This window comes from Cornus florida, unplaced genomic scaffold (assembly GCF_030987335.1).
Source record: "Cornus florida cultivar Cherokee Brave unplaced genomic scaffold, ASM3098733v1 CherokeeBrave_3.0.0_Hap2_Chr09, whole genome shotgun sequence".
NCBI lineage: Eukaryota > Viridiplantae > Streptophyta > Magnoliopsida > Cornales > Cornaceae > Cornus > Cornus florida.
In genome coordinates this window covers 81,112,671-81,124,832 of record NW_026775579.1, presented here as the reverse complement: position 1 = coordinate 81,124,832, position 12,162 = coordinate 81,112,671, and the positions used below count along the sequence as shown (strand labels likewise).

At 35.5% G+C, this 12,162-nt stretch overlaps 1 protein-coding gene across 1 annotated transcript; it reads right to left on the bottom strand.

Annotated features, from left to right (window-relative positions):
* Positions 1–3,260: 3,260 nt before the first annotated feature.
* LOC132274615 (dihydrolipoyllysine-residue acetyltransferase component 5 of pyruvate dehydrogenase complex, chloroplastic) lies at positions 3,261–11,554 on the bottom strand. The gene is made up of 6 exons (XM_059775933.1): positions 10,417–11,554; positions 9,791–9,982; positions 9,599–9,686; positions 3,945–4,015; positions 3,729–3,812; positions 3,261–3,628 (listed from the first exon to the last, which is right to left on the bottom strand). The coding sequence occupies exons 1-6, from the start codon at positions 11,293–11,295 to the stop codon at positions 3,524–3,526; spliced, it is 1,419 nt and encodes a 472-aa protein (XP_059631916.1). The 5' UTR covers positions 11,296–11,554; the 3' UTR covers positions 3,261–3,523.
* Between the last annotated feature and the right edge of the window lie 608 nt (positions 11,555–12,162).

Below are 12,162 nucleotides of genomic sequence, written 5' to 3'. Positions count from 1 at the left end.
TTGGTACTCCTATTACTAATATACGAACCGCCAAATCCGAATTCTATGTCAGATAGTAGTCCATTCCGAATTTGAAGAATTCGGATTAGGTTGAGTTGTCAAAAATTCGAGTCTAATCCGTATATATATATATATATATATATATATATATATAATTTATATATTATTTTAAGTATATTATATATAATATTCAAATTATGATTATTTTTTTTCTTCAACTTCTTTTGTTTAAATTTTAATTTATGGTTTATTATCATTTTTGGAGAATTAATTTTTTTAAGACTTTGTAATTTTTAAGAATTTTGCATAGAGTTTTTTAAAAAACTTGTGTTTAGGAATAACCTAATTTGAAACTAACTATAGATCACTTTAAAATTTTAATGTGGATATTAGCCATATAGATAACCAGAATTAACTTGAATTTTTAGTCTAAAATCTCAATCTGAATTGCAAACCCAACTGTAAGAATTCAAGGATTGGTTTAGTTCGGGTACGAAGTCACTTTACAGTTGGGTTATAATGAAGCATCTTATATGTCAGAGTTGGACCTAAATTATACGTGCAACCTACCCGAGTAGCAACCCAACTCTAAACCCAAACCCCATATTCATGGAAGGGTCTCTCGATCATATTTCAACACATTTATTTTTAAGTTTGAACAATAAAACTAATTTCAACACATTACCTCTTCGTGTTTTACATGGTTATTATGTGTTGAAAATCTGTCAAAATTTGAAAGAAAAAAAAAGTATTTGAAACATGATTAAAGTGTGTTAAGAATTCCCATGGCGGAGTATCCGCACTCCATGGAGGGGACTCTCATCAAGTCCCACTAACTCACTCAACTCTCTCTCTCTAACTGGGCTGTTTGAAAACATGCTTTATTATAATTCCGTTTCAAAAAACTATTTTCTGAACCAAGTAGAATTTTGTATAGTTATCTAAGGTTGTGTTTAGTAATGAGAAACGTTTTTTGTTTTCTGTTGTCAACCTCTAAAAAGGCAAAACGAAAAAAAAAATCGCATTCAATAAAATGTTTTTGTTTTTTTATAATAGAAAACGTTTTCAATTTTTATGAAGAAAAGAGAAAACATCAAAATGATATTTCTTATGTTTTTGGCACTGTAGCAGAGAAACGTTTTCACTAATGTTAGTGCACAAGCACTATTCATTTCAAATAAAATTTATATTATTTGTATTATATACTAAGTTGCATATTAAATATTAATAAAAATATATATTTTTAATATAGAATAAATTAAATATTGTATATTATTTTTTATTTGATAAAAATATATTTTAATATATAATATATTAAATAATAATGTAAATGATTTTTTATGACGAAATAATTTTTGATATAGAATATAATGTTATTAAATTATTAACCAGTAGATATTTTATACTATTATATATCATATCTATATTATATTATATGTAAATATTAAATTATAATTAATTTACAATATTATAACACAATATATATTTTATTACATATAAGATATATTATTTAATATTTTTTATTCATAATAAATTATCATATGCTAAATATATTATATATCACACAATAAATGTATACATCATGCATATACATGTATTTATATACATAATTGGTGGGAATGTTTTTGTCTTGTTATATATAATTTTGTTATTATGATGTACTGGTATTTTTAAGATTTATAATTTTAAATTAGATTTTCTAGATTTATGGCATTTTGATATTAATGGAAGCAAGTGTCATGTCTGAGTGGTTGGGTTGCTCCCTGTGTCCGAGAGTTCGTGTTCAAGTCATCTACCCTCCCCTCTAACCTCTAACTCTTAAAATTTTTGTCATGAAAAAAATAAAATAGAAATGAAAAAAAAAAATAAATAAATAAAAATATATTATGTACATTTTGTAACAAATATGTTATATTACTAAACACAATTATTGTTTTATGTTTTTAAATTTGTGGCAACGACAAGTGTTAATAAACATCATTTTTGTTTTCTATTTTTACTTAAGAAAACAAAATCATGTTTCTGCTTTCTTAAGACTGCAAAAACATAAAACGAAAACGTTACTAAACGCATCCTAAATCTCAATTTTTTTAAAACAAACTGAGAAACAAACCCAATTTTGTTCTTTACCAAATTGACACCTTGATCTCTCCAACAATCGTTTGAGCACAATCTCAGATTGGTTTTTTGCCCACTCTTGATAACAGTTGGTATGTTATAATCCTTAGACTTGGCTCTGAGTGGAAACATTGATTTACAGTTAGTTGGATTGGTTGGACTCAAAAGATTGAACCTTAATAACAACCAATTCAATGGATCTGTTCCTATAAACCTTGGAAAGTCCAGGGTTCTGGAGGAGTTCCATCAATTATTTTCAAGGTAAATAATATCCCCTGAGAAATCTCAAATTATCATAATTTAACTTTGATTTTCATCCGATTCCAAGACGCCAACTCAATGCTCCCAAACATAGCATTGTAGATTTGGAGAGCTATCTATGAGCGCTTTTAAGTGGTGAATTCCCAAAATTCGTTTCAAATATCAAAAAACTATCTCGCAATCAGAATAATTTTACTGGTTTTTTTTCCACCTGGGATTGCAATGTATCTCAGGAATTTGGAACTTAGTTATAACAAGCTAAATGAGTCAATTCCTATACAAACAATTATTTGGACGGACCACTACCTGCAAATGTCTCCAAGATTGGAGAGGCTGGGATTAAACCCTAAACCGAGTCTGCAGTTTGTGCAACGGTCCTACAATTATTTGGAGGGACCAATACCTGCAGATGTCTCCAAGCTTGGAGGGGCTGAGATTGGGAGGCAATTCTTTTAATGGAACAATCCCACCATCATTTGGTACTCTTCAAAATTTGATCTCTTTGGAGATGGAAAGCAATATGCTTTCATTCGTACCGCCTGAACTGGGCTCGTGCCACAATTCGGTACTGTTGAATCTGGCTCAGAATAAGCTGATGCCGCGACATTTGGGAAATCTTATCAACCCTCAGGAGATGAAGCTTCAATCCAACAACTTGCTTGGTGAAATCCCAATTCACATTATGCAACTAAACAAATTCCAGACACTAATGAAATCATCTGGGATTGACTGAAAAGGCTCCATACATTCTTCAAACTCAATTTTGCAGAATCTTATCAACCTGAATTTACAAGCCAAAAATCTCAGTGGCCCCGATACGCAATTAGCAACTTCAATTCCCTATTCGAACTCCAACTACAGAAAAATAATGAACAAGAATATTGCAGTGAAAAGACAACAACTAAAGCTTCATTAATCCAGAATTGATAGACAGTAATTAGGTGCATCTTCAATAGTTAAAGAAAACTAATTAAAGGGAAATGCAAATAAATTGCTCTTCAAAATTTTGTTCCTGCTGTTCATTGAAATTTGTTTGAGCAGGTTGTGATTTTAGTTCCTGAATTTTTCTGCAAGCATACAATTAAGAGAATAGAACCACAAAAACACAATCTAAGGAAGTAATCTCTCAGATGATACAAATAATTTAGAGGGTAAGATCTTTAGGGTCCTCGATAATCTTAGCTAGGGTTTGCAAGAATGAAGCCAGATCAGCACCATATATGACCCGATGATCTGCCGTAACATTCACCTGTGGATTTTGCAGTTTCCCAGTGTAAGATTCAATAAATAATTCAAAGAAAAGGTAGCGTGATTAAAGAAAAATGGGGAGATGATGGGAAAAAAATTACCTGCATCTGATTTTTCATACCAATCCGGCCATCCTTTGTAGCAACAACAGTGGGCTGAGAAGCTCCGACAGCCATAATCGCACCCTGTAAAAGTAAGATGGCAATGACTAAGTTACATTTCCACTCACATTTAATGTGGCAATACAAATTTATACATGCTTCTGATAGGTTGTCTAGCAAATATGAGGCCATTCAGATTTGATTATGAACACTTACAGTTCCTGGTGGCAAAATGGCATCAAAGCGATCCACACCAAACATTCCAAGGTTAGATAGAGTAAAGGTACCTGCAACACCAGCAAAAAGGCATGATAAGCAAATGTGGAACATGGTTCTTGCCCTACTGTTGAAATAAAATTAAGCTGCGCTACAAAAACCATAATAGCAGGATGGCTGATAAAGGGTCTAATTACCATAATAGCAGCCTGTACCGATAGGAATTCACATAAGTGTGTGTATGTTTCTTTGCCACACAAACCCTTGTAAAAGGAGAGAGAGAGAGAGATGTTCATTTTTGCCATACTGCCACACAAATGGACCGAGTGATCCCTACATTGGTGTTAAATGTGGACAGTTTTAATTTTGGTTAAATTGCTTTTTTAATTAAAAATCACATTTTACACGTTCAAGGTTGGCTCGGCAATTTTACTAACGGTAATTTAGGAATTTCATCTTTATATAGTGTCTGGATTTTGTTATGGATTTCGTTTTACTAACGGTAATTTAGGAACTTCATCTTTATTTAGTAGGTATTAGGTTATGGATTTTGCTTAGAATCCTTGTTTATAATTAGTTAAATCTTAACTACTCTAGGAAAAACTTTATCTTCGAGGAGTTCCTATTTTTTGTTAGATGAACTTCTATGTAAGCAAACTTGTTCGGACGATTCAAAAGTTTTGATCACTGAATCTCGTGTGGACAATCAAAACAGGGCTCCATTAATCTCCTTCAGGTAAGAATCCTAGAAGGCTTTGCTGAAATTCTCTTAGGGCTAGTTTGGTGTGACGGAATGGAATCAATTAAGAGGGAATGGGAATGGTTTTTATTCCATTCCCGTGTTTGGTAGGTTAAATTAAAGTTAGAAAGAGAATCAAGAGGCATTCTTGGGAATGACCATTCCCACTATTTCATTCCCTCTCTTTGGCAATGGAATGAGCATTTCATTCCCACATGGAATAGAATTAAAAAAATTATGACAAAAAAAACCGTTCATCATCTCTTCCATCACGTCTTTGTTCTCTTCCAATCCACCCCTTCATATTAAATCTGTTATACTCCTTTCCATAATCCAGTAACTTTTATATATATATATATATATATATATTCATCGATGCATATGTTGCTTCATCACGGATCTGTTATACTCCTTTCCATAATCCAGTAACTTTAATATATATATATTCTTCGATGCATCACGTATTGTACAAAAAATACTTTGCAATATAAATAGATCAAGAACATTTTTTTTCCCTGTATGGTAATCATTGTGTGTTTTGAGGTAGTATTCAATTAATGGAAGGGGTGAATCAATTCCAATAAATAAATAAAGGAAGGATTTTTTTAGGAAGGAGATCCGTTATACTCCTCTCCATAATCCAGCCTTCTTCCCCGCCGCCATCATCATCTTCTCTTAACACACAACCCAACCCAACCTCCAACACCTCCGTTCACTTGCCCAGTTTCTTTCTTCTATCTACTTTCTCTCTATATCTCTTGCCCCAATTTCATTCTTACAGACCTCCTTCCTACCCTAGATTGGAATAAAATTTCTTTAGATGTTAATTTTTTAGTTAAATTTTTTATTAATGATAAAGATTATTTGGAGAAAACAATATAAATTTATTCCATTTTAGTTTTTACATTAGTCAAACCAAACGTTAAAGGAAATCATCATTTCATTTTTATGCATTCCATGTTTGTAACCAAACAAGAGAATGGGAATCATCATTCCCATTCCATTCCTAGTTTCATTCCCATTCCATTCCATTTCATTCACGCACACCAAACTAGCCCTTATTCTCTTTCTTCTTTTTTCGTTTATTTTCACAATGTCAAGCATAATCTGATCACAAACAGCACCTCAATAACTCTAGTTAATCTCCATAACCTTGAGCCTTCCATCATAAAACTCAACTCAACTGCCCAACTTTCTAGCCTTAAGCCCTTTACTTTTCCATGCTGTCAAGCTTTCCACTGATTTCACTACAAAATCAGTCTTAAACATCAACCAATGTAACCTTATTCACCTCAACCCCAATCTTATATTCTCATCCATTAAACCTAAAATTCAAAGCCCTAGCTCATTTGATCACAGGCATTCTTAGTTCTCCTTACATAAGATTCTATCCATCAAAATCTAGGGAAAAGAAAAGGCATCAGCAATGTTTCTGTTGTAAAGCATAAAACGGACGCAAAGAGATAAATAAAACAAGTAGAATACACATATATTACGTGGTTCAACCACTAGGGCCTACATCCACGACACAAAGAGCCCAAAGGGCTACATCACTTTATAATAATACTCCCTCAATTCATACACAATACAACAGTGGAGGCTCCTTTATATAGGAGAAGAAATTATGAGAATGAAAAGAATTGGAAAATAGGAAACAAAGAGGATTTTTTTCCACTGATTCCTCTAGTAACACCAAATCTTTAATAATAGGAAATAACATCAATTACTGAAAGATTCTCCTCCACTGATTCCTCCATTAAATCTTCAATACTCCCCTTCAAGTTGGAGCATAAATGTCACTTGCCATTGAGATGAAGAGTAACAACAAGTGTGAATGATGAAGAGCGAAGACGAAGAACAATGCTACCGAACACACCGGCAGCCCAAACAAGTTAACAAAAAATTGTCGGAGATACAGCAACGGCGAGGACAATGCTACCGAACAGACCGACAGCCCAAACAAGTCGATAAAAACTGCCGGAGACACGGCAAAGGCAAAGACAATTGGGCAGCCCAAACACGTCAATAAAAACTACCAGATATATGGCAAAGGTGAAAAATATTACTGCCGAACAAACCGGCAGCCCAAACAAGTCACAAATAGCACGGAGAAACCCTTGGGAATATCCCAAAATAGGGGTCCGAACCTAAGAAGAGAAATTAGGCTCTAATACCATGTTGTAAAGCATAAAACAGGAGCGAAGAGATAAATAAAACAAGTAGAATACACAAATATTACGTAGTTCAACCACTAGGGCCTACATTCACGACACAAAGAGTCCAAAGGGCTACATCACTTTATTATAATACTCTCTCAATTCATACACAATACATTGGCGGAGACTCCTTCGTATAAAAGAAGAAACTATGAGAATGGAAAGAATTAGAAAATAGGAAACAAGGAGGATTTTTCTCTACTAATTCCTCTAGTAACACCAAATCTTCAAAAATAGGAAACAAAATCAATTACTGAAAGATTTTCCTCCACTGATTCCTTCATTAAATCTTCAATAGTTTCTATAACATGCATTGCAACTTCATCTTTTTAAGAAACCCAAGCAATATCATATTGCAAGGATGCATAAGGACAGCCCAACCTAAAGCCCAACCAGTTCTATTCTACAAGAGAACGATGAGAATGCTGAAAAATTCCTTCCATTCAAACAAGGTAAGACCTTTGCTTGGTACGACTAGTTAATGATTCCCTGAAAATAAATCATAACTTAAATAGATCATGGCATCATGAAGAACTAAACTACAGAGAAGCTCATGATCTGGATCATCCTGTCAATAAAAATAATTGAATGTTTTTGAGGGTTAGGAACCTAAACTACTTGATCATACATCAAGTACATAGATTTTCTCTAACACTTAATATCTTTCCCTATAAAAACTAGATTCAAATATCATACAAGAAAATAAAACGAGTAGGAACTACAATGCATTCCACAGCAGAAGGTTTTGAGAGAGAGATGCATTCCACAGCAGAAGGTTTTGAGAGAGGGGGAATGAAGATCACTACACAAAATTGTAAGTCAAACAGATTAGGATGAGAACAAGGAACCTGAGTGTGTGAACTAAAATTGCATTTCAACATCACGATGAAGTTTGATGATCAAGACGTGCACCCAACCCAAAAAATAAAAAAGCAAAAAATTTCAAGGACAGATTCTAATAACAAGCACGTTTAGAAGCAATAACTATTAAGAGATGGTTTTTATCAATTATCTCCAGTTGTCAGCCCACAGATCCCTGGAGCTCACGGTAAAGGGGTATTTCAGAAGTTACTAATTTGCTATGCATAGAATCTATATAACTAATTTATGTTACTAAAGCTATAATTTCATGAAACAAAATTACTTATAAGAAAAATAATATCATGGAACATTATTCATACAATTTTTTTTTTTTTTTTTTTGAAAAAGGAGAAGGTTGAGCAAAATATAAGGTTTTTTTATTTTATTTTTTACTTAAAACTATTTTGTAAATGAATGCATAAGCATCCCAATTTCTGAAAAAGCAAGAAGAGCTGATTTTGTTCTCTCAACGATGGGCAAAATATAAGTCACACTGTAGAATTTTAAATGGCTTCAATATGATTTCTTGAGTCATTAATTGTCTAACATTTCTAGTGGTCAACATCTGCACCATGATACTTCAAGATTGGTCATAAAATATCACGTGTCAATTGTCAAGACCCGTTCCCCCCCCCCCCCCCCCCCCCGACCCAGCATTCTTGGCATGACACTCACGGCTTGTGCACCCTCCCATCATATTTCGTTTGAGGATTGGTTCTGATACCATCTGTCAGGACCCACCTCACACAGTGCAATATTGTCCCCTTTGCACCTTCTTGGCAAGCACAGTTTTAAAACACATCTACACAAGTAGGAGGCATCACATGAACTAGAATAAATTGAGTGCAAAATGAACCCTTAGTAGCAGTTCAGTTCACAAGTACGGACTTCTCTCAGTTTCAGGCAAACATAAAAACAGTTGAGACACATATTTTTCGAAGGGATATTGTGGTTACTTGATAAGCACCTTTAAATTCATTTGCTACATGTGATGAGGGGATTTTGAGATTCTTCTTTCGGTAAAATAGAGAATCTATCAACTTACTTCTTATGTTCTGTGTAAAATTAGAAGAATTTGTGACACTCATACCAATTCACATGTCTGACATTACGCTTATTATGGCAACACCAACAGTCCAAATATATAATCCTTCAAACACAACTGAGAGATTGCAGGAACAGAATCGGAGATGAAATGAAGCCATAATAATCAGAAAATCAAACACATAATAAAAGTTTTCTTTTAAGATACATATTGAACTCAGTTGTACCAAAATGGCTATATATCTCAAGACATGCAAGGTTAAGAAGACATATTCTAATCAGAATATATATGTGTGTGTGCGCGCGCGCGCGCATTTACAAGTTATCCTGGTACAATCCTCTTCCTGCCAAGCCACCTTTCTCCTTGGTCAAAGCAACTATTTTTTCATGTTAGAAGGACAGCACATAAGTTCAGATGGAGCTACATCTCATCTAATGTGCGGTTTTAAATTTTTCAAGAGAACGCGTAGCAACTACTAACATTTTATAAGTCGAAGAAACTAATATTATTAAAAATTATAAATCAAGGGAATCAGTGCTTTCTTTCAATATTATTGTAGTATTGTAGCTTATTGGATATCTGCCAGCAGATACCACGATAAAGATTAATGCCTTAAAAGTAGAAACAGATAGAGATCAAGTATACAAGAAACAAGATGGAACCAATTTATTATGTTAATCAAAGACAGGTAGATGGCAGACAAAATATATATATATATCTAATAATCTACTCCACAAGGAAACACCTTCTGTTGCCTAAGAAACAAGGGTACATGCAAGGAGAGATCTCATACCCGTTGTATATTCATGAGGCTGCAGCTGCTTGGCCCGGGCCTTGTCAACCAACTCCTTCCACTTTCTTGACAATGAATATAAGTCAACCTAAAATAAATATTGCCACAAGGCCCCTTTCAATAAAACAATCCAGAGCTAGAAAACTCCCAAGGCAACTAAGACTAGATTAAGAAGAGAAAATTAGCATTTACCTTATCAGCATCCTGAAGCACTGGCGTAATCAACCCGCCATCTATTGCCACAGCAACCGCAATATTGATACTACTATTATATGTAAAGCTCTTACCATCTCTACAACTAGAATTTACAACAGGATGTTTAGCCAATGCAAGCGCTGTTGCCTTTGCTAGCAACGCTGTCATTGTTACTCCCTTTGACTTTATCTGAAAAATTTATAATACCCATAAATCACTAGGTCACAACATGATTGAATAAATGAAACAACAAAGCATCATTCCAGAGAACCTGAATTATGTAGCAAATCACCATGAGCTCATGATACCACCTCAAAGTCAAGAATTACAGTCAACTTGGGACTCAAGTTAAATCCTAACAAGTCTGAGTTAATGGATTATTTGTTGACTTCAGACCAATTTCATTTTTTAAGTTCTAAACAAATTCCAGCCAAATTCTGACTGCATTTTCATCACATTCCACTATACATTTTAACATAATTGTTTACCTTTCCCCAATTTCCCAATATGAAGTTTTCCAAATTTAGCAAATGTTCATCAAAACTCACAGTTTGGTCCAAATTTTATAAATATAAGTAAACTATATAGACCATGATTTATCATTGAGTAGAGCAATTTCTCACCTTCTTGTACAGAGCATCAAGAGCGTTAGTTGTAATTGTGTAACCGACTCTGAAAGTCGGCACGGCCAGACTTTCCACCATATTCCTACTAACCGCACCCTGCATTGTGGTAAAGGGGACAACCGACCCTAATTCAATCCCCAAACCGTCTGAAGCCTTAGCCAGCGACGGAGTCACACTTGGTTTCACCACCTCCGGCGACACAGCTGCCAAATTCGCGGCCGCGGCCTCAACATCCTTAGCAACAATCCTCCCCATTGGGCCACTCCCCACCACACCACTCAAATCCACCTTCAATTCCTTCGCCAGCTTCTTCGCGTATGGAGACGCCACAACCCTCTTCCCCCCTTCCGACGCTGGGTGTACGGACGATGCAGCCACCGCAGATTTCACCACCGATGGCGGAGTAGGGGCAGAATTAGCTGCCTCAACTTCCACCGATTTCTCCACTGCTGGCGGCGAATCAGAGATTGCGGCAGATGACGATGAAGAACTAGAGGCCTTTGATTTGGCTTGGTTGATTTCGTCTTCAGTTTCGGCGAGGAGAGCGATGGCGGATCCGACGGCGGCGACCCCGCCCTCTTCGACCATGATGGCGGCCAAGTAGCCGTCGTAGAAGGTCTCGACGTCCATGTCGGCCTTGTCAGACTCGACGACCACCACGCTCTCGCCCTTGGAGAGCTTGTCCCCCTCGGACTTGACCCACGACACGATCTTGCCCTCCGTCATCGTCGAGCTCAGAGCCGGCATGAAAATCTCTCTGATCTTCGCCTCAATTAGGGGTTTTCTAGTGGTGTGGAGCGAAGGGGAAGAAGGGATAGAGAGACGGCGAAGAGATGGAGAGGCTGGGATGAAGGAAGTGTGCAAAAGGTGAGCCATTGCTGAGCACTGGGTAGTGAGAGAGAGAGAAAGGGGGTGCTTTAGAGAGAGAAAGCGGGTTAGAGAGAGAGATACTTGTAGGAGGAAGAAGAGATGGTGGGTGTTGTTGATGAGTGAGGAAATGGGTTTTTCCTCGACTGCATCGAAACTGGGCGGAGGTCTCAACCACCTTACCGGTGAATGTGATGACGATTTATATTATAGACTTTTTTGTGCTCTTTTCGCTGCGAGACCACCACCAGTCTACCATTTATTCAATAGCTTTCATTTTTCATTTTTGCCCCTCCAATTTTTTATTTTGACTGAATTCCTATTCTTTTATCACACTGCTTTGTGTGAATGTTATTTTAATTGCTTTTACACGAAATTCATGGAATTCATATTTCAGACAATTTGTGTCGTGTGTTGGTGTTAGGGTGGTTGAAATTTTTTTTTTTTTTTTCTCCAGAAACTTGTTGTCATGATCAACTGACATAGTCTAGATGGTACTACAATTGATCATTTGTTCGCGGTTTGCTTGGACTTCTAGAAAAAACATATTAAAAAAAAAAAGCCAAGCTGAGGCTGATTATCCCTCCTCCAGCTTTACTCATTTTATTTTTGTTAAGTTTTAATATATATTTTTTGTAAATATTTTATGACAAATCAAACACTGAATTTTTTTTTTTTTTTTAATTTTACATCCAAAGAAAATAGTTAACAATAGGGATGCCAATAGGACAATTTTAAACTGGTGTACCTTCTCCCACAATCGTTTAGAAACCCTACTCAAAACCGCCTAAATGAGGGGTCTTTTCACTCATCCTCGCCCCATTTTACTTTTTCGCCCTGCAAGCACTTGCCCTGCCTTGTTTAGTTCCAGAATTT